General features: G+C 36.7%; 2 protein-coding genes across 3 annotated transcripts; one reads left to right on the top strand and one right to left on the bottom strand.

Annotated features, from left to right (window-relative positions):
- The first annotated feature begins 5,378 nt into the window (after window positions 1-5,378).
- LOC142608374 (large ribosomal subunit protein uL4c) lies at window positions 5,379-7,782 on the top strand. The gene is made up of 2 exons (XM_075780138.1): window positions 5,379-6,426; window positions 7,354-7,782. Exons 1-2 carry the CDS (start codon window positions 5,532-5,534, stop codon window positions 7,383-7,385), a joined length of 927 nt encoding a protein of 308 aa, XP_075636253.1. The 5' UTR covers window positions 5,379-5,531; the 3' UTR covers window positions 7,386-7,782.
- Window positions 7,783-15,205: 7,423 nt separating this feature from the next.
- Window positions 15,206-20,460, bottom strand: LOC142605585 (phosphomethylpyrimidine synthase, chloroplastic). Of its 2 annotated transcripts, XR_012839085.1 has the most exons (7): window positions 20,253-20,420; window positions 18,857-19,188; window positions 18,586-18,713; window positions 17,382-18,208; window positions 16,177-16,859; window positions 15,471-15,557; window positions 15,206-15,328 (listed from the first exon to the last, which is right to left on the bottom strand). XR_012839085.1 is itself a non-coding variant. In XM_075777003.1 (6 exons), exons 2-5 carry the CDS (start codon window positions 19,171-19,173, stop codon window positions 16,179-16,181), a joined length of 1,953 nt encoding a protein of 650 aa, XP_075633118.1. In that variant the 5' UTR covers window positions 19,174-19,188; window positions 20,253-20,460; the 3' UTR covers window positions 15,375-15,557; window positions 16,177-16,178. The 2 variants fall into 2 exon arrangements, 1 of the variants encoding a protein (XP_075633118.1); XM_075777003.1 differs by lacking the exon at window positions 15,206-15,328 and having other exon boundaries at window positions 15,375-15,557; window positions 20,253-20,460.
- Between the last annotated feature and the right edge of the window lie 2,455 nt (window positions 20,461-22,915).

Below are 22,915 nucleotides of genomic sequence, written 5' to 3'. Positions count from 1 at the left end.
CCAGTGTGGCCGATACCGTACCGGTACCGGCCGGTACATACCGTACCGGCCAGTGCACCGGTACCGGTACACTTCTATATTATACCGGAAAAAATACCGGCCGTACCGGCCGCGTACCGGCCATACCGGCCAATTTCGGGCAATATCGGCCGATGCCGGGCGTACCGGCCGGTACAGAAATAAGTTTTTTTTTTTTTTTTTTTTTTTAGTTTTGTAATTTTTGAATTTTTGTAAAGACATAATGGTAACTTATTTATATTAACTTCTTAGTATTATTTATTTTCTTAGTATGTAATGAATAACTAAGCTTTCTATTTTTTATATTGTGTTTTTTTTTTCTTTTATTTGATACTAAAGTCTAAAACTATAAATAATTTGTTCTGAATTGAGATAATGTTTTATAATAAACTTTTATATTTACTATAATATAAATAGAATATTATATGTTTATAAACATGGTTCTAGAGATTTTGGTGTGTGTGTGTGTGTGTGTATATATATATATATATATATAAAATAGCGGTAAACCAGAAACGGTACACCGGTATTGACCGGTATCCGAAATATATCGTACCGGTGGCTAAATCGGTACAGCTTCCGGTACGGTATTGATTTCCTTGGTTTTTACACAAAAAAACGCATAATATCCACAACATAAATGCTTTGATGAAATTGATGAGAAAGAGGGAGAGATGTTTCTTTATGTGTCATTCTCTACAACACTACTGACTACACGTTGATACATATTCTATCACTTGTAAAAGTGATCCCTTGCCGCCCTTTATGTAGACAACCAAAATGTAAGAAGCAAATAGATCAATCACTAAAATTGAATGTGTCCTTGAATGCGGTTGCAATCGCTAAAATTGTATTGTTATCAAATATGAGATAGATGCATATGAGGTTGTTCACGGTAGGGAATAAAATAGGATAATCTTTTTGAAGACGCTGTTAGTGATGGAAGGATAAAGAACCTTTCATGATAGAAAATTTTTAGTTAGCTTCTTATTGAGTTTAAAATCTCACATTGGATGGAAGAACAAGGAGTTACACTAATCATATTATAAATGGTAGTCTCACAATGATAATAATGGAAGTAGCATTACAAAAAACGCGGCCTATAGCCGCGTTTTTTAGCCACGTTTAAACAAAACGCGGCTATACCTTACCTATAGCTACGTTTTTAGGAAATGCGGCTATAGACCTAACCTCTAGCCGCGTTTTTTATAAAATGCAGCTTTAGACATAACCTATAGCCTCGTACTAAAAAACGTGGCTATAGGTCAGGTCTATAGCTGCGTTTGTAAGTGCCTTTAGCTGCGTTTTTTAAAGGTCCTATAGCCGCGTTTTCAAAAATGCGGCTATAGGTCCAGCCAAATAATACTTTTTGAAAGGATGGCATGTACAGCCGAATAAATATTTTTTTTATAAAGGAGAGGCTATAGCCGCGTTTCCTAACCTACAGCCGCATGTTATAAAAAACGCGGCTTTAGACATAACCTATAGCCCCATTTTAAAAATAGCAGCTATAGGTTAGGTTTATAGCCGCATTTGTAAGTGCCTTTAGCTGCGTTTTTAGGGCCTATAGCCGCTGAAAACGCGGCCATAGGTCCAACCAAATATTACTTTTAAAACGATGGCATGTACAGCCCAATAAATATACAAAGGTGGGGCTATAGCCGCGTTTCCTAGAAACGCGGCTATAGACATAACACAAAATAGAATGACGAATATACTTTTTTAAACGTAGGGCTATAGGTAACAGGGGAAATGCACATTTTGCCATGGTTTTAAAAACCGAACCGAGAATCAAACCGTTTTTTTAAAAAATTTTGGTTTTTCTATTTTTGAGACATTTAACTGGACCGGACTGCACCGGTTTTCCCAGTTGAACCGTCCGGTTTAGTTTTTTAAAAATGATTTTGCATGAGATTTGAGCGAGCTAAAATATATTTTTTTAAGGGAGGACCTATAGCCACGTTTTCTAAAACGCGGCTATAGGTAACACAAAAAACAAAAAAGGGATACGCTGAGATATGTAGTTGAATAAAATATTATATTTTTTAACAAAGTAGGACTTGTAGCCGCGTTTTTAAAAATGCGGCTATAGGTCTACCTTTTAAAAATAAAAAAAGTGATGACCTAACCCCCCCACCTACCCCATTTGCTCCCTACCACTCAATTCAAAAATATCTCATCTTTTCTCTCTGTGCCCGGTGTTCTTCTTTTCTTTTCGTTTTCTCCAACACAACCATTCTTTTCTTTTTCTCTCAACACAACACAACGGGTTCTTTTCATTTTTCGGCAAGGATGACCGGAAATCTTCATTGGTAAAGCTAAGGTTCACTCATATCTACTATTTGAGGTAAAAAAAATTTAATCTTCTTATGGGTATTATACTTTTGCTAGAGCTTATTTTTTATCTATGCTTTTTGAGCATTGGGAGTAATATTTATGTGCTTATATGTATGGGTTTTACATTGGTGGAATTATTTGATTTTGAATTTTTTGGATATGTGCTTGAATTTGTGCTATTGTGTTGCTGATATTGTGCTTATGTTTAAATAGGTTTGTGTTCTTGAGCTTGTTCTTTTCTGTTTTTGGGCTTATGCTTTTGTGTTCCTTGAATGGATTTAGTGTTAGATTTGGGTTGGTTTTGTTGAATGAGAGGAGATTCATGGATTTGTGTAATTATATTTTGGAGCATGTTATGTTTGTATTATGAGGATATTGTGTTTGATTTTGAATTTTCTGGGTGTGTTTGTATTGTGGGTATGTTGTGTTTGATTTTGAATTTTTTGGGTTTGTGTTTGATTTTCAATTTTCTGGGTTTGTGATTAATTTTGAATTTTTTTTGTTTGAATTTTGAATTTTTTGGGGAAAAAAAAAGCCCAGAATTTTTTTTTTTTTAATAAAACCTATAGCCGCGGTTATAAACGCAGCTCAAAGTGGGTCTATAGCTGCGTTATTAAAAAACGCAGCTATAGGTCTCAAACTATAGCCGCGTTTCTATAGACCCGATGCCTATAGCTGTGGTTAAAAACGCGACTTTAGGTCTAACCTTTAGCTGCGGTTATAAAAATGTGGCTACAGACCCGCAAGGGCTGTTGCTGCGCAGCATAGGCCGGGTTTGTAAACGTGGCTACAGAAAATGTGGCTATATCCTATAGCCACGTTTTCGGGGTCTATAGCCGCGTTTTTGAAACGCGGCTATAATCCCCCTTTTTTGTAGTGTAGGGAGGTGTGGTGAACCCTCTAAACAAAGTAGTGGTATGACTTTCGCGCGTGTGAGGTGGTTAAAATACGAAATCCTTTGAAATTTTGAATGTATTGTTTTATGTACAAAACTATTAAACATTTGTGAAAATAAATAGTTGTTGTAGTATGACATGTGTTCATACAATTTTTTACAAAAACCCAATGCCACAAAGGGTTGCCTCACACAATTAAAAATTTATTATACATAAAACAATTCTACGCTAGTTGTTTTGTGTTTTTAATTTTTAATTGAGGGAGTTAGTTATAAATCTAGCACCAAATGCTCTTGTCAGCTCTTCAAAGGACCTTATTGACCACTCCTCTAAGGCATCAAACCAACACATGGCTACTATCCCAAGACTAGAAGGAAAAACCTTGCACATAAGGGCCTCATTACTAGAATGAACTGCCATCTTTTGAGTGAAGTGGCTCACATGCTCCACAGAGTCAGTCCTCCAGTTGTAAACGGTGAAAGTTGGCTGTGAAAACCGCTGAGCTTGGCCTTGTTAATTCTCCTAACAAAGGGTCACTTAGAAATTTGTAGAAGTGCCCTGCTCATTGTGTCATTCTCCATGCTCTGATGAGATGACCTTTTTCCGCGCTTATACTTGTTCTTTTCCAGCTTATCCTAACGATAGGAGGCTGAGAATGACTCGCTGGATGGAGTTCTTGACCCGTGGCGATACGAGCGGTCCCTACTTCCCCTTGATCCATCACTTGATGGGGGTGATGGACTCCTTTTGTTACGCTCCCTTCGCCGTAATTTCCTACATAGATGATCTATCTCCCGTTGCAACTTTTGTGTCTCATGGTCGTGTGAGACCTGGCTCCTCGACCTTGAGTGACTCCGCTCAGTGCACTCCGTATGGTATGACTTTACCACAACTCTCAGTGTATGGTGTCTGCCTCTCCTCCGTTCCAAATTAACAAATGGGTTCTCCCTTTGTGAGGCAATAAATTCTTCCCTATTTTGCTTCAGGTTGGCCATGACCTATCAGACAAAGCTTCAAACTTCCCACAAATGATGTCAATTGTAAGAACCCGAAATCTAGCGGCCCAAGCCCACTTAGAATAGTGAGATTGGAGTTCCTAAACCCGGTCCAAATCAATAGATATTTGTATAGAGAGTGGGATAAATAAGTTTGGGTTTCGCCCAAGAACAAAGATAGGGAAAGAAAGACTAGAAGCCTAAGATTTAAATATATGAATGGATCTTTACAAGTTTGCCTGAGGACAATGTTCTTGGTTGCTACAAATACTGTTCACTCTCTCTCTCTCTCTTTCTCTCTCTCTCTCTTTCTCTCTCTCTCTCTCTCTCTCTCTCTCTCTCTCTCTCAGTTACTGTTCTAGCTATCATTCTCATTTCTTAATTCTTGCTAGATCCCCTTTGTTTGAGAATCTTTTTCCTTTACATACTCCATGGCATCTTGCATCCTAGCCCTCCATCTTTAATTTTCCCAAATCTTCTTAGAACACTTGTCCCATGAGACCTCTGATGAAGGTGGTGCTAGGAACTACTGAGCTGTGGATCCACTGTTCAGGTCACTTCCTCATTAATGCAGCTAATAAAGCTGTTGCCAACCCTTTAATGCAGAGAAACAGGTGAGACTTTTACAAGAAACTTCCCACAAAGATCTCATTCAACCCCTGAGGCACCCACTTGCATCCATTATATCCCCCAATAACACTCCGTCACTTCCCATTCTATCCTCGGATTACCTCACTTCTCGAGCTGTGGATACTCCTTCTCGAGAAACAATTGAAGACTACAACAGTGCTTTCCATCCTTAGTCCTCGGGCCCTCACAATAATCATTATTAGTTTCTCAAAAAAAAATACTAAAATTATTTTTAAAAAAATTTAAACTTTATAAGTTAAGGAGTAATTAAATTTTATGATTTCAAAAGTAACAAGTTTAATTTAATTTTAATTTATTTAAGATAATGAAATTAGGTTTAGAATTTTAATATAAATTGAAAATATAATTTATTGCTTTGAAAACATACTATTTAATTTAAAAATGTAAATTTTCATATATATATATATATATATATATATATATAGAGTTTAAAAATGTAATTTTCTATATATATATTTTATCAATTCCATTTTTATTTTGATTTATCATTTCCAGGGAGAAGCTTCTTAAACCCAAAGCAGGATAGAGAAGTCACGAGTGGATAACAGTCGGTCCTAACTCAACTCCCACTGTCCTCACTCCCCCACTCTCTCTCTCTCTCTCTCTCTCTGTCAAAACTCAGACAGATAAAGAAATGGCAACCTTCACAACCACAACGGCACCCTCATCTCTCTCATTCTTCTCCTCCTCTATCTTCCTTCCAAAACTGTCTTCTTCTTCTTCTTCCTTAACCTTCAGACCCAATTCCCTCAAAACCCAAACCAAACCACTCTCGGTCACCTCTGAGCTCGCCACCATCCCAGTCCTCTCCTTCACCGGCGACAAAATCGGCGAGAGCCAACTCGAACTCAAGTCCGCCCCACCCGACACCGCCCGCGCCGTCGTTCACCGAGGCATCATCACCGACCTCCAGAACAAGCGCCGCGGCACCGCCTCCACCCTCACCCGCGCCGAAGTCCGAGGCGGCGGCAAAAAGCCCTACCCTCAAAAAAAGACGGGCCGGGCCCGCCGCGGTTCGACCCGGACCCCGCTCAGGCCCGGCGGAGGCGTGGTATTTGGGCCCAAGCCCAGAGACTGGACCATCAAAATCAACAGGAAGGAGAAGAGGTTAGCGATATCGACCGCGATCGCAAGCGCTTTAATCAACACGATTGTGGTGGAGGATTTCATGAACAAGTTCGAGGAGAAGCCGAAGACGAAGGAGTTTATTGCGGCGATGAAGAGGTGGGGGCTTGATCCGAAGGAGAAGTCGCTGTTTTTGATGGGAGAAGAGGAGGTATCGGATAATGTGAGGCTTTCAAGCCGGAATATCGGGACGCTGAAGATGTTGACGCCGAGGACTTTGAATTTGTTCGACATTTTGAATGCGGATAAGCTTGTGTTGACGCCTGCGGCGGTGGAGTATTTGAATGCCAGATATGGTGTTAATAATAGTGCCTATGATGATGAAGAAGAAGGAGAAGGAGAAGAAGAAGAAGAAGAGGAACAAGAAGAGTATGAAGGAGAAGGAGAAGGAGAAGAAGGACAAGGTTAGTCATTATGTTTATGTACTTGTTTTTTTTGGGTGTCAAAATACAATGTAGTTCTTATTCTTTAGTTCATTAGTGATTTTTAGTACTTAAAAAACTTAAAAGATTATCACTTTTTAGCCTATAAAACTTAAAGTGATCGATTTTAGTCCTAACAATTTCGAATGAAGTTGAAGTAATCATTTTTAGTCCCTAATATGTCTAATGAAATGATGACGTATCAGTTTTTTAGTTTAGACATGTTATCTAAGGGAATAAATGCGATCACTTTAAACTACATGTGTACTAAAATCGATCATGGACTATACTATAAAGACCAAGACTGTATCCAAGCCTTTTTTTTCTTTTTCTCAAGTATGAAGAGGATGTGGGGTGATTACAAGTTTGAGAGTGTTATCTGTGGCTTCGGGCAACATGAATACGGGGATTGTATATATTGGATGATGTTGGTGGTTATGGATTAATAACCTATGCTACATGAGTAAATGCCAGATATTGTTATATGATTGAAGTTTATGCTACTGATACTCATCATACACTCTTAATTATGCTTTGTTGAGGATTGCCATTATGCCTTTTGCTGCCACAAATCGGCATTCTCATTGGAGAGTCTATCTAGTTTCACTCTTGGCCATGTGCATCCATTTTCGTGTTACTCTTGCCAGGCCTCTGAAAAAGTTTTTTTTTTTGGTGATGCCTTTTTGTTACACCCATGTTTGTTAGTATTTGTTAGTCTTAGCAAGGTAATTTTTTTCCAGTTTGCTTCTACGGTGGTCATGGATTGGTATTTCATTCTAGCTGAGTATGAGTAATGTAACCTGGGAATTTCCTTTGCTGTTTCTTATAAGAGTTATAAGACTGGCAGTGGATCTATTATTCATGCTATTCTTCCACTGATTATATTTCTTTCATCAATTTGGCATACAGGAACAGAGGCAGATGAAACTACTAATGCATGACCCGCTTATTCCTTGATTGACCTAGGACCAATACCATTTCAATCTGGCTAACCCTGAAGGGGGATTCTGCCCTTTATGTTGCAGTTGCCATCTTATAAATTATCATATTGCAGGCTGATTTTGGTAAATTTTCTGTGCATGATTTTTGTATTAATTTGCACATTCCTTTAATACTATTGTGTCTATTTGGATCTTGTACCTTGTTGTATCTCCAGAATGTTGCTTCCTGGCTCAACTCTCATCCCTTTGTAGGATATCTTTTCTACGGGTACACTCTTGGGCTGTTGTTCTGGTTTGGATTTTGTGGTTCTTACCTTTTGTGACTTTTTTCTGTACCTTACTAGGATTGCACATTTTTGTTTCACTGTAATGAATACTCCGTATAATACTCCGTATCTGAGTCTTTGTAACACCACCCCCCCCCCCCCCCCCCGGCGGCATCCCTCCTCTCTCTCTCTCTCTCTCTAGAAGTTTGATGTTTTCAATCCAAAGGTTATAGGATCAGATCAGATTGCAGGAAAATCTCTTATTACATTCTCTATGTTATCATTACTTCTAGATGACAGATTTCTTGAATCCAAATTGAAGTTAAATGGCAGGCTGGAGTTGGAGTGGATAATAACATAGTACTCATTTTAAAATTGATTAACAACATTGTCAGAGCTCATGGAGATGTATCTGTATTTGGTGGAGTATACTCATGGAGGAAATGATCTTTACATGGAAATGAAAGAATCTTTATTAATTAATAAACAAAATATTGCTAAATCATTCCCGCAAGATCTTTACATGGAAATGAAAGGCCCTATCATCAATTAGGCTGCGTTTGTTTCGGCTGAAAATGGATTTGGAAAAACAATTTACACCCTGCCATGTGTTTGGTTGCGCATGGAAAATTTGGTCAAACGGAAAATCATTTTCGTTGACTGTAAAATGAGCTTGGTTGAAGTGTAAAATAGATTACAGATCTATTTTACCTTCAAACCATTTCCAAAAAATTAAAAAAAAAAAAAAAAAACCAAACAAGAGAGAGAGAGAGAGAGGCCGGTCACCTGAACTTGAGATCGACTCCACCGTCGTTGGGGCCGTGCCTCTCACCGCCAATCAAGCAAAGATCGACTCTAATGCCGCGCGATCTTGCTTCTGCCACGCAATCTCGCCTCTAGATCGAACTCAGTCGCCTCTCTCTCTTTCTTCTCTCAATTTGATCGGATTTGATGTTTTTTTTTTTTGGTTTTGTTTCTTGTGTTTCTCTATTGAGAAATGATATTATATATTTGTTTGGAAGCTGAGAAAATGTGAGCAACAAGTATAAAATGTGTTTTCTATGGTATTTTTAAAAACACAACCAAACATTAAAAAATATTTTTCAAAGTAATTTTTAAAATACCACCAAACACCTGAAAAATATTTTCACCTGAAAATATTTTACATAGAGCCAAACACATCCTTTAATGGTGGAAAATATTGATATAGCAAACAAAATTCATGCTATGTCACGCATGAGGTTTCAAAGTGATTTTGGTTTTATGAATTCTGTTAGTTATGTCAAAATGTACCAAAGCTTTATTTGCCTAAGTTGTGTGAGGTCTCCACTCTGGTTCGCTATGTTCACTTCCCTAGCTACAGGCACTTGTCATTTTTATGAACTCCTGAATATCTTTGCTAATGGATTTTGGACATGCTGTCAGGTAATATGGTACGGACTTCCTTGGGGATAAAGTATATTCTGAATTTATGTAGAATTTGGATGTATATATATTCGATAAGAGTTGTTCTACAACCACGACAAAATTTCATAGAACATCTTCATAATAAGTGAGGTGTCAATCCATTATAGATCAAAATAAAATGTAATTTAAAAAAAAAAAAAAAAGATTATATTGGGATTCACCACAACACAAAACAAAGGTGTTGTGAAAATTTTGCAAGATTTTGTTGGATCTTTAGACTTTTTCATTCATAACGGATTGTCTTATAAAAAAATGTTAATACAACAAAAAGAAAAGGTTCAAGGGAAGATAATAACAATAAGTTCTAACCACCACTATAGTCATTACAGAGTACAAACCCAAAAAATGTTCGTGAAACTAGGAAAGATTGGCTAATTGTTGGGATTCTTGCAGCGCAGCTTGATGAGCGGCATAAATAGAAGCACTGATCTTCTGTGCCAAGATTCTTTGAACGTCTTCAACGAAGGACTCTGCTTTCCATTTGATGCATCTGTTGCCTTTAATCATTTCTTCTATTCCTTGTTCAATCAAGATGAAGTTGAATTGATGTTTAGGTGAATTGCTTTCAGTAGAGCTTCTCTGATTGCTAAACATCTCACCACCAATGATTCCTGCACCGTTTCACCAAATCATCCAACACAAATTTTCTTTCCTTCCCTTGACTTTGCCACCATCGTATATCCTTCCAATTTTCTGTTTTTGCTCCACACCCCTTCTACAAGTACGTATTATGCACCATCTTGGTTCCCTTTGCATGTTCTTTGGTGTTTCTCTTTTCTACTCAGGTTAGCTCGACTTAACTTTAACTTTAGATCTTGAAAGGCTATAGTGTATCTGTCAGAAAGAATTTTGCTTGTGTTGAGCACACTTCTCCTATATTTGTATTTTATCATATAAAAAACCCGGTTCCTGTGATTCCAGACTGCCCAAGGAGTAGTAACCAATCTTGGATGCTGCTTTGCTGCTCTGCATGCATCCTTTAATCTATCCTCTTCCAAGAAAATGTTTCTCTTCGTGTCATTTAAGTTCTTTGCGGTTGTATGGTTGCTCTTACATTTCTCTTCTTTGTTGGATAGTATACTACAATAGTTCACTTTCTTTGCATTTCATTGCTCTCTGTTTCTATCTCTCGGTTGTGTCTCTCTTTGCTTCTGCAGCTCACCATTAGAAAATTAAGGCTGTCTGGTTTGCTAGTTTCCATCACCCAATACTTGGTTTTCATAACTCATTTCCTAAATTATGTGGGCCACACCCAAAGTTGCTTTTTGGGTTGGTTTCCATAGCTTAAGAGCATCCACATCAGCTCCTTTATTTTACACATCCACTTTTACACTAAAAATCCACTTTTTCTATTTTACACATCCAATTTTACAAAATATCCACATCAGTTCATCTATCCTACCACCCTTTTTAATTAAATAATCAATTTTCTTTAATATTTTATTATTTTCCCAACTACCTCTTAAATTACTGCGCTCTCTCTCTTCCAACTCATTTCTGACTTTTGCTCTCTCTCTCTCTCTCTCTCTCTATACCCATCTCTCAGACTCTCCCTCTCCTTCTGCCACTCGATCAACTCTCCCTCTCCCTCTCCCTCTCGATTAACTCCCTCTGCCTCTCGATCAACTCTCCCTCTCCCTCTCGATCAACTCCCTCTCCGATCACGAGCTCAGATCACCATCCGCGAGTCCGATCACGATCTGCGAGCTCCGATCACGATCTACAAGTTTGATTGCGATCCGCGAGCTCTGATCGCCATCCGCGAGCTCCGATCGGCGATCTGCGAGCTCCGATCGGTGATCCTCTAGCCCGATCGCGATCCGCGAGCTCCGATTGCGATCCGCGAGCTCCAATCCACGGCAAGACCCACGAGCTCCGACCAGTCAAGCATCGATCTGTGTTTGTTTGTGAATGTCTGTGTTTTTTTTTTTTTTTAGCAAAGTATATCTCTGTGTATATTCTATGTTGAGAAAAAAATGAGAGAATGGAGTCTGTTGAGCACGGATCAGAGAGAGAAAAAAAGGAGCGAAGGAAAAATGATAAAATATTGTATAAACGAGCTACAGTAGCCGTGTAAATATACACGGTACTGTAGCTCGGGGATGGTTTTATACTATTTTACCCAGTTTTAGCTCCACTAATGTAGGAGATTTTTTACTCAAAATGTGTAAAATTGAGAAATTTTTGCATTATACATGATTATCCACCAACTGATGTGGATGCTCTAATACTCAAAAAATTGAGTTTGAGTTGTGGAAATTGAGAACAAGTTTTTTTTTTTTTTTTTTTTTTTTTTTAAAATGATGAGTTATGAGTTACCACAACATTTTTGTAAATTTTTACACATGAGTGGAACTCAGCTCTGTGTCATGTTCCATCAAAGTTAAACTACACTTACTCCCAATAGCTCTTTCAATTGGCCTTAGTGTGTGTTTGTTTCGGCTTTTTAAGCCCCAAAATGCACATTTGTAAAAAGCAAACACTGTTTATGTGTTTGGTGAGTTGAAAAAGTTGACTTTAATGAAAAGATGAGTTTCTCTGCTCTTCACATAATGCGCATAAATATTATGGGTGTCTTCAGACCAATTTGAAAAAGTGGACTGCGCGTTATCAATGGATCCGTTGGACCACATGTAATGTTACGAAATTGCCCTTGCTTTACCCTTTTTTTACTTTACCCTTCTTCCTCTCTTTTTCTCACGCATTCCTCACAGAGCCTCTCATCTCTCATCTCTCTGCTTTGCCCTCTCTCAAGACTCAACACGCCAGCCTCTCATCTCTCTGCTCTGCGCTCTCCATCCGTGGTAAGTCTCTCTTCGTCTTCTTCTTCTTCTTTCTTCGTCTTCTTCAATGCATGGTTCTGTATTTTTTTTTTTTAATTTTAATTTATGTCTAATTTGATCTGAGAAATTTGTTAAAAAATTTGTGAAAAAATTTAAGGATCTATGCATGCTTGTTGAAAAATATTTGTTGGGGTTGATTCTGAAATATTTGTTGAAAAATGTTTAGATCTGTGCATGCTTTAATTTGTTCTTGGGCACTAACAAATTTGTTTTGTTCTTCCATTAGTAAAAAATTTGTTCTGTTCTTCCAGTACTGAAAAATTTGTTATGTTTTGGGTATGGTACGGGTTGGATTTTGGGTCTGTCTTGGTGCGAGCTTGTTCTATTCTTCGAGGTTGTGATGTTCTGTTCAGTTGAATATGGTTGTTCTGTTGAATTTGTTCTGTTTTGGGTATTTTAGTTTTTGTTACGGGTTGGATTTTGGGTCTGTTGATTATGTGATCTCTTCTCTTGAGTATTGTTTGTTTATTATAGAGCTTACAAGTTAGAATTCTTAGAGTAACATTTAACTCGCATAACACTTCCTTTAGCATACTATGACCCTAAAAGGGAAAAACTAAGTGAGGAAGGGTGTGAATTTTTAGTAGAAAGTTCAGTGCCTGAAGACATTCCTAGGATCTAAACTGTTCTTATTTCACTGTCTATAATTTAACTTGGATTATTGGTGTGTATTTTATCATCTTTTTACATTTTCATTTTGTGCTTCGTGATGACGAAAAATATATATTATAATATATGTGTGTTATAATATATATTATAATATAGATTTAATATATATTATTGGTATTAAAATAATACCAATAATATATATTTATTATTATTATTAATTAGCTTTTTTAGTAAGTATATGAAGTAGTTGATTTAAGTATGAAATAAACTCCCTTATATATACATTGTTATTTTTGGTAATTTATCCCTCAAACTGTCACTTTTATAAGTGTTAGCCAAACACTCAACTTTTTTAAAAAACAATTTTTAACAGTTTTTACCAAATATTCAACTTTTTTTTAAAAAAAACACTTTTTCATATTGCACTTTTTGAAAACTCCACTTTTTAAAAAAGCCCAGTTTTAAAAAGCTGAACCAAACTCACCCTTAATCTCTTTTTCTTTGTCCTTTCTTCTTTGCCTTTCATTTTTTCTTTTTCTTTTTTCTTTCTTCTTCTTCGCCTACTTACACCTAGGAATCTGAAGTATATCTTCTTCTGATGACTGGGTTTTGAGAGAAATGAAAGAGGAGAAAGAGGAATGTGGGAGAGAGAGAGAGGAAAAAAAAAAGAGGAGTGGGGGAGAGAGTTCACACAGAAAAGAAAGTGTAATAAGGCTGGAAAGTCTAAAGCTTCTGATCCAATTTGACATGTGAGCTCCACCTGCCAAAGTTAACGTCGAGTTTTGGTGATGAAATCTGAAGCCAACTTTTTAGCCAAACAAATTGGGAGTTAGTTAAGAGAGAAATAGAGAATTAGATATGAGATATGAGTTAAGAGTTTTGAGTTATAAGAACCGAGTTTTTCTACATTCATTAGGTTTGCTAGTGAAATCTAGTTTAGGCTTAAACCAATTGATGGCTCAATTAGATTTTGGTCCTATTCCTAGTTGCTAAGTTTATAACCAAGTAACAACTAAAAAGTCAACGGAACTTCTAGGCATTAAAGTTACCTTTCATGGCATTAACAAGTCTACTAGATACCAACTGTATCGTTAAATTTTTTAGGGAAGTTTGTAAAGAAACCATCATACTAAAAGGGTCTTTTTTAAGCCAAGAGCTTTACCGTTCAATAACATTTATGAGAAGAGCCAAAGTTTGAATCCTCTTCCTCTATTGTTGTAACTATAGAATTATAAATGATTTTGTCCCCAGGTTCTGAGTAAGCAAAGCAAAAATTAGAAAAAGGTGTGTTGGCTAAAATATGAGGTTTTGTAAGTTTGTACCTACCATGATTCATTTATGCAATTCAATAATTAAACCCAGTTAGCATAATAGTATTCATATTGCTAGTAAGAGCATTAGCAATGGACTAGCCACTAAACATGTCTAGACAATGAAATATTTTGAGATTTTTTCCCTCCATCCTTGAGCCTCACCCTCTTTTGATCTCCCTCTCTCTCCACGAGGCGTCGCAAATTTGTTTTCAACGTGGATTTTGTGAACGATTGGGTCTTGAGGTGGTATGACTTAAGTGGCTGAGTTAAGGTTTTGTGATGGTGATGGTGTACGATGGCAGTGCTCAACTTAGCCTTCAATGGTGCTCTATAGCGCCAATTGGGGACAATTCTAAGTTGGATCAATGAGTTGTTAGTGAGAATGAAAAAGGAAAGGAAGCAATGGGGAGAAATGGATTGTATTTGTAGTGATACCGCGTAGGAGAGAGAAGAAAAAGGGAAATTAAAAAATAAATAATTAAAATGCAGGAATTAAAAAAAGATAAATAATTTGAAAGTGAGTACGAAAAATGCAAAATAATTTCTTAAGATCAAATGGTAGAGATGGTAAAAGGCTTTGGCTGCAAGATGAGTAGATGACCCGTGGAATTTGCACAGGAGCTGGCGATGGACAATGTGTTTTTTGAAGGCGATTTGGAGATCATTATCATGGAATTTAGGGGAAGTACTTCTCAAGTTTTCCCAATTCAGTCATGCCATTGAAGACAGATTTTTGTAAAAGCTTTTCAGCAGACATCTTTCACCCATGTTGGTAGACGGGAAGAGTAGCCCATGCATGAGATAGATGAGCTAGATCTTCTTGTCCTCTTTTAGTCTGGATGAAGGATATTTCACCAGATATTCAAAGTGTTTACATTGGCCATTTGACTCGGATTGAATAAAGTTCTTAAGGTTGATTCTAAAAAAAATTTTATAAAAAAAAACCTTCTAAAGATCAAATTAGCCTAAAACTTTATCTAAGGTGATGTTAATGCTCTAATGTTGCCCTCATTAGCATAATAGCATTCTACAATCATATTTAAGTATGAATATTTTATTACCATTCCATAGTATATTATAAGGTTTTACATGGTAATGTGTATTTTATATTTTCGGAGGTCGATCAACATTCATGTATATATGGCCAGTAGAATCAATGTGACTTCATAATAAAGCACAGGAAAAAGATAGAACTGCCAGTTTCAGCTACTTCCCAGCCACATGACTAATTAACCTGGCCATGACATTGAATCTGCCTCACATGGATCAGCTAGCCCGAACCATGAATAGAAGCTTCCTCCCTGTGCATGCACAGAAAAAAACAGGAAAAGAAAATGCACGCTCCCTACGCAGGCATTATCCTGTTCAGGTTCAAAGGGACTATCTCAGCCTGACCTGCTGAAAGCCTAGCCAAATAGCTAGAGCTCAAGCAGATAAAGGCACCCCTGGTGCATCTCTTATGTTAATTCGACAGCAAAAGAAATCATGATGTAAAATTAAACATGAAACAAAGGCATTTTATTACTGGGGCACACGAAACAAACAGAAGAAAGATAGATATGTCTTCAAAGCTTTAATAAACTAAACTTTGAACTTCCCAATAGTGTTCTTGATAAGTCAAACATGCACCAAGTCTTCATGATTTCCAAACTGATTCTCCTCATTTATATGATCCTGCCAAATACATGCCATAAGACATTGTTCATTTTTAACTTGCAACAAAAAATAATTAAATTTAGAGATGATTTGTGAGAAATATTAGCGTATTCAACTCACTATGGTTACATGAAGAATGAACATGGTTAAAGTTCATCTGATATGGCCATGTGTTGGCAGGCATATCAGCATTCTAACTCGCTTCACTCTAAACACATCATAGCATGTCTACTGAAAATTAATGAACATTTGGCCAGATCTTGCTTTTCCTAGTATGACATCTATAACCATCCTTGTTTCTAGCATGAGGAGAAAAATAGTGATGCCTCTAATTGCCCTCTGTTGTAAGGAAAGAGGCATCATATTCAGCAATCCCTATCAGCTACCACCTGGGAGGGGGTTTAAGATCCCCTATACGATCATGTGTTCATCATTTTGGCATCCAGATAATAAATCTATAAAGTCTTAAAGTTCATGTGTATTTACATGTTTTTATCTTAGTTTAGTAATATTAGGAGGCTGCAATTTCTAGATCACTATTCATATATTGAACAGTGTGGATCATATTTGGGCAAAACAAAGCCAAGAGAATGCATTTCATAAAGGATAATATATCTATATTGCAAAATGCACTGACCTTCACCTCTCCGAGGAGCTTACATAACTTGCAGGCAAGTAGATTTCCCCACCTATTTCACCATGTTGTTCTCCACTGACAGTTTTCCTAGCAGCCAGAAACTCAGCACTCATAGCATCCATCCCGTGCTGCACAGCTTCCTCGGCACTTCCATAGCCATGCTCCTCAGCATACTTCCTCACATCCTCAGTTATCTTCATTGAGCAGAATTTAGGTCCACACATAGAGCAAAAATGGGCCACCTTAGCACCTTCTGCTGGCAGGGTTTCATCATGGAAGGACATGGCAGTCATAGGGTCCAATGACAAAGCAAATTGGTCCATCCACCGGAACTCAAATCTTGCCTTGCTTAATGCGTCATCCCAGGCTTGAGCATATGGGTGACCTTTGGCTAAATCAGCTGCATGAGCAGCTATCTTATATGCTATAACTCCAGCCTTTACATCATCCCGATTTGGCAACCCAAGGTGTTCTTTTGGAGTTACATAACATAGAAGAGCAGTGCCTAGAGCCCCAATATTGGCAGCACCAATTGCAGAGGTGATGTGGTCATATCCAGGAGCAATATCAGTTGTTAAAGGACCAAGGGTGTAGAAAGGTGCTTCATTACACCATTCCAGTTGTTTTTGCATGTTCTCAGGAATCTTGTGCATTGGAATATGTCCAGGCCCTTCATTCATGACCTGAAAGTGCATAATGTCATATTTTAGGTCATAATGCCATAATTTTAAATCAAAGGGGGAGGGAGGGGGGAGGAAAGCAGTTGTTATAAATACATTGGGTCACTGTACACTTATTTTTAAAAAATGTGTACTTTCACAGTTTTTTTTTTTTAAGTAAAATTAAACTAGTAACTCCATTAATTAATGCCTCCATGGCCAAGTCAACCAAATTTAACTACAGGTGCTATACTATCCCCATTAATTAGCAGTATAATTCAATGGACTTGTAGTCTGTGTCTACCTGATTTTATAATGCTCATAAAATAGTAGGCCCTGGAGAACACTACACTCTATGAACAACACAATATAATGGGGATAGTGTACAGCCCTGATTCTACTTAAGGATAGCACTTGAAAGAAGTACGATCACTAGGTATATGTAAACATCACGAGGGCAACATAAAGCTTAACATTCAGCAAAGTTTACTCATTGTTATATTTTTATATGCACTAGGCCACAGCAAAATTTTGAAATGTCATTACCTGGACATCCTTCTCCCATGCTCTGCGGGTCAGTTCTCCCTGAGTTAGCAGCTCTGCAAACTGAGCAGTGTCATTGGCATCATAAATGGACCCAGGTCTCAGCCCATCTCCTATTGACAGGGCTACATCATACTGATTACAGATGTCAAGTATGTCATCCCAGTGCTCATAAGCAAAATTCTCCTTATGGTAAGCTAAGCACCACTTTGCATGAATGGATCCTCCGCGTGAAACAATTCCTGTCATGCGCTTTGCTGTTAGTGGGATGTATCGTAGTAGAACCCCAGCATGGATAGTGAAGTAATCCACACCCTGCTCAGCTTGTTCAATCAGGGTGTCCCTGAAAACTTCCCAGTTAAGATTTTCTGCAATCCCATCCACCTTTTCAAGTGCTTGATAGATGGGTACAGTCCCTACTGGTACAGCAGAATTACGTAGGATCCACTCACGGGTCTCATGGATGTGGCGACCTGTAGAGAGATCCATGACAGTGTCGCCACCCCACATGGTTGCCCATTGAACCTTATAAACTTCTTCTTCGATGGAGCTTGCAACAGCAGAATTTCCAATATTTGCATTCACTTTGACCAAAAAATTTCTTCCAACTATCATTGGCTCCAGCTCCAAGTGCTTCTTATTGGAAGGAATGATTGCCCGCCCACGAGCAACCTCTGACCTCACAAATTCTGGGTCAAGCCTCTCACGAGTCGCACAGTACAACATTTCCTCAGTTATAATTCCCTGCTTAGCATAGTACATCTGCGTGTATCTTGGAGCACCTAATTTCTCACGCCTGTCAATCCAGTCTTTGCGCAGTTTTGGAAGTCCTGTTTAACTAACAATGTCAATTCAAAAGTAGCCAAGTAACGAATGATAATTAACACCTAAAAGGCTGAATTAAAAGACACTGAACTGACACAACAATTAATAAAGTGATCTACTTCATTGAAACTGTCAATCTGGATTGTTTCAATCTATTTCTGATAGAACATTTGAGGACTTAAGGTAATTTTGACTGAACTATACCAACTGGATTCAACAGAATACAATAGCATTGATTACTTAGAAGATACAAGGATCCATCTGAAGATGGAAGATGTAAGATTTTTTTTAAAGCCTTCATTAACAACCAAAAAAAGAAAGAAAAAAAGATCCAAAGACTTCAAAGAATGGATATATAGAAGTTAAAACTCGATATGCATACCAATGCGAGGGTTGATGTTTTGAGGACCACTGGTGTCGTAGGTGTCAAAGTTTGGTTCATCCCCAGCCAGGTGGACTCGTCGAAAGGGAACTTTGAGTACATGACCGGATTGTTCATGAGTAACTTCCCTGTATGGCAGATCATGCATCAATTCATTGCAAACAAAACACAAAACATATCTGAGTGCAGAAAAGAGTTAGGGAACCAAACATCTCAAAATGAAAACAAAAATTAATCATAAAACGCAATGGAAGAAGAACAAGAGATGTACTTATATTCTTTTGTGCTCTTTGGAAAGCATTGTTCAAAGGATGGAAGTGGCAGAAAATCAGGAGAAGCAGGATCAATTGTATGCTTCCTTTGTTTGGTTTTATCCGAATCAGTTGCTGGGGGATCAAAGGTTAATGTGGCTCTAGTGCCCGAGCTAACAGCCGCAGCAGCAAACATTTCCTTCTTAGATGATGCACTTGAGACACGCCCAACGACATCAAACCCGGGCAAGAAGGCAGTACTGGGGAACTTTGCTGGAGAAGCATGGTTGCCATTTTGGCACACAACTGATGTCAAGCTAGCATGCACTGATGCCATCTCTAGGTTGTTGATCTGAACAGAGTATAAAAAGATTACAATCTAGAAGTGAGTTAAAAGCTCAAACAAGCTCCCACTTTTTGCGGGGTCTAGGAGAAGTGATTGTTAGAACTTAGAAACCTTAACCCCATTTGTCTATCGCTAAATAACAGAGTTATAAATTGTAATTAGAAGGAAAAATTACAATCTTAATTTCTTGCTTTATGCTTTCATAATTGAATTTGCTAAACTTCTGTTGACATGATTCTTAACATTGTTAGTTCTGTTCTTTTTTTAATATGATAATAAATTAATAAGATTTTTTATTTTTTATTTTTCTTGAAAAGGATAAAGGTTCGGATTTTAGTGTAATGGTAAGTGCTTTCCACCCAAAGCATGATGTCACAACTCACGAGTCTGGGAACCAGCCTCTCCAAAAACAAAAACAAAAAACAATAAGGTTGTCTACCAATTACCTTTCCTAGACTCCCTAGATAGCTTTGTGCACGGGTAAAACTTAAAAATTAAAAAATTAAAATTTATAGAAAGAGATTTTGCTTTTGACTCTCTGTATCAGAGAGTCCTAAACGTAACAATATATATATATATATATATATATTGAAAAGAAATTGCTGCAGAACCAGAAGCTATAAAAATGTTATTACTTTTCCTAATAAACATGTCTAGTAGACAGCTCAACTTAATTACAGTTCCTGTAAAAAATCGATCTACAATTTCCAGAGTCTCACAAAATACAAAATTTGAAAACTCAACATAGTTCAATATTCACTCTCTGGTAACCAAACAGAGAGAGAGAGAGAGAGAGAGAGAGAGAAGAACTAATTTATTTAACAAAAATAAATAAAACAAAAAACATTTCCTTCATATTATTACCTCCTCTAGTTTTGGGTGATGGTAAAGAAGCAGAAAACTAAGTCAAAACGTGAGAGAAATTAACGGATCAGAAAAAAGATGAAAACAAAACAAATGGAAGGGATTGAGCCTCTGAAACGTATACATGCATGCAAATATACATATATATATATATATATATATGAATGGGAATTAGAGCTAAATTAACAGAGACAGAGAGAGAGAACCTGAATACAAAGAGGCCTTGTGTTGTGTAGTCTTATCTTCTTCCTGTCCTTCTCTCTCTCTTTCTTTGTTTCTAACAGTGGTTGTGGGTGTGAAAATTATTTCTGAGCTCACATGCCAAAGATTACGTTCGCTTTTTATAGCAAGTTACAGATACAGCCACACTCACTCTCTCTCTCTCTCTCTCTCTCTCGGAGTTGGAGTACCCCCAAAAGCTCTTTTTGATTTGTTGCCTAAATTTATTAACTTAAAAAGCTTTTCTTGACGTGGCTCTCCCTCGTCATCTCTCTTTTCTTAAAACTTAGATATTTCTTCATTTTTTTTTTCTTTTCTTTTTGACAAATTACACCCATGCGTTCGTCGATTCAATTACCCAATCACGTACCATTTTATTTATTTTAAAAATATATATGGGCTAATAATTGGTTGTCAAATTTTTTTTTTTTTTGGTTAAATTTTTAGAGTTGATCATCTATGGATTGTGCTTGCTTGGGCTGATATGCGGTTGTTTGAGCTAATTTGTGATGGTATCCGGGCTGATCTGTGGAGACGGGGCAAGATTTTGGAGGGAGGGGGGCCAAATTTTATTTTCCTTAGGCCCAATTTGAATTAAGCCTTAATATATCTTCAAAGTGGGGAGGCCAAGGTCCCTTTGAGGACGTCATCTCTACTCATAGATGTGTTCATCTTACATGTTGTGAGAGGAGGTGTAGCATCGTGGACATCGGTTGATGCAACAATGTCTAAAAAAATAACTCACAACATGTGAATGAAGTTTCTGAGTATATAGTCTCCACCAACGGTGAGACATTGTTTGCTTGCAACCAATGTAAGATAAATTTTCCTCATTGAACTACCATGAGATAAACCAAGAGAGAAAAGGAAAGAAAAAACTTTTTTTTTCTTTCAGATTTGTATGGTCTTTATCATTTCAGGCTTTGTCCTGCTCCTGAGTCCTGATGCAGCTCCTTTGTTTCTTAGTTGAATACATTCTCCAGTTTACCCAAAAAAAAAAAAAAAAAAAAACCAAGATAGGTTCATGGGATAAGGCATTCATTTACTATGAAGGACTTGTTGGCTTGTTGCACTTAATATAAGTGCACTAACTAGTTTCTTCTCAAAAAGATCAAATACACCTTTTCTTTCGTGCGAAACTTTCTATTATCATGTGACACATTATGTTTCGAACGTTGCCTTGGTACGGGGGGTTTTTTTTTCATTCATTTTTTAGCAAAAAAAATCAATTTTCTTATCAGGCCAAAACAGAAAACCTTTATTGTTTTTGCAAATTAATCCTTTGAGATTGTCTTCAACTATGTTCTTTTTAAAATGAACTATACATAATACATCCCATACGTTATTATTTTTCGTTTCCTTTTTTTTTTCCCAAATTGACCTTTTTTGTTTTAAAGATACTAGAATACTTACAATTTTATTATAATTGGTGCATTAATTTTTAGACAAAATATAATTAAGAAATTTATCTAATATGTGGTTTATTTGATACCAATAAAAATCATTACTATGTCAATTTGTATGTATTTTATAGTAAAATCGATAATAATTTTAACATTTCATTTTCTTTTTAGTAAACAATATCACAATCTAGAAAACTAAAAACAACCATTATGCTATAATTTTCCTGCCTCTTGTTTTTGACTTTTCAATAATTTTGTTATAAGATATTATTGGCTCTTTAATGTCTTTTTGAGCTTGTATACTTTTTTAAAATGACAAGAAAGAGTACACTTTCAAGTCGTTTTCCTTCGGTGTACAATTGGCTGAACCTCTGCCCTGATTTGGGAATAAGATTTACTTTGAATAATAATAATTATAAAAAAAAAATAAAAAAAAAAAGGGATCAACTCTTATCTCGGTGTACATTGCCTTCTTTTTTCTAATTTTTCCACCTTTTCATTATTATTATTATTATTATTTTTTGGCAGAACGCCTTTCCATTCTTTAAGTGAACCTTCTCATAAAAACCAAAAGGCATTTTACTCCTCTCTCTGCCGCTTTACATTCCTTAACAATTTTATAGCCGCTTCTAAGATTCCTCTTTATTTACAAGAAAACTGTATAATTTATTATTATTTTTTGTTAAATTATAAAGTACACCCTCTGATTTTGATGCTTTTGATTCAGTCTCTTTAAGTTTATTTTTTTATTTGCAATTTTAAACTACAAAAAGGGGCACAACCGCTCAAGGGTAAAAAATACATGCTTGTTTATTTGAGTTGCTGATCTATTGCTAAAACATCAGCACATTTATTTACTTTATATAAATATATGGTACCTTCATTCATCACACCTTATTTAAAATTTTCCTACAATCTTATATATGTGAAATTGCAATTACTTATGGTTCATGGTTGTTGTTTTTCCAGTTTCAATAATTTAAAACATACGTGTTCACAATTTTAGTTCATTTAAAAGTTTAAATTTATACCATTGTGCACCTTTAACGTGATGGTTACTCCACAACCACAAATATAAATGTTTGTGGGGTGTGAAAAGTAAGAGCCAAGATTCAGGTCTCCAAGAGAGAACTTTATATATATATATATATATATATATATATATATATATATATATATATAGTTAGATTAGACTAAAGTAGAATTTCTATTTTGTAAAAAAAAAAAAATTCATTCATGCATTTGAT

The sequence above is a fragment of the Castanea sativa genome, chromosome 8 (assembly GCF_040712315.1).
Source record: "Castanea sativa cultivar Marrone di Chiusa Pesio chromosome 8, ASM4071231v1".
Taxonomy (NCBI): domain Eukaryota; kingdom Viridiplantae; phylum Streptophyta; class Magnoliopsida; order Fagales; family Fagaceae; genus Castanea; species Castanea sativa.
The sequence above is the reverse complement of the archived record's forward strand: the minus strand, read 5'-3'. Positions and strand labels throughout refer to the sequence as shown.

What these genes read in the sequence shown, in the direction of transcription:
- LOC142608374 (XM_075780138.1), top strand. Translation starts at nt 5,532, where the DNA reads ATGGCAACCTTCACAACCACAACGGCACCCTCATCTCTCTCATTCTTC. An exon ending in AGAAGGAGAAGAAGGACAAG is followed by an intron (nt 6,427 to 7,353) that starts GTTAGTCATTAT and finishes TTTGGCATACAG; the next exon opens with GAACAGAGGCAGATGAAACT.
- LOC142605585 (XM_075777003.1), bottom strand. Translation starts at nt 19,173, where the DNA reads ATGGCATCAGTGCATGCTAGCTTGACATCAGTTGTGTGCCAAAATGGC. An exon ending in AAACATCAACCCTCGCATTG is followed by an intron (nt 18,209 to 18,585) that starts GTATGCATATCG and finishes TTAGTTAAACAG; the next exon opens with GACTTCCAAAACTGCGCAAA. An exon ending in CATGGGAGAAGGATGTCCAG is followed by an intron (nt 16,860 to 17,381) that starts GTAATGACATTT and finishes ATGCACTTTCAG; the next exon opens with GTCATGAATGAAGGGCCTGG.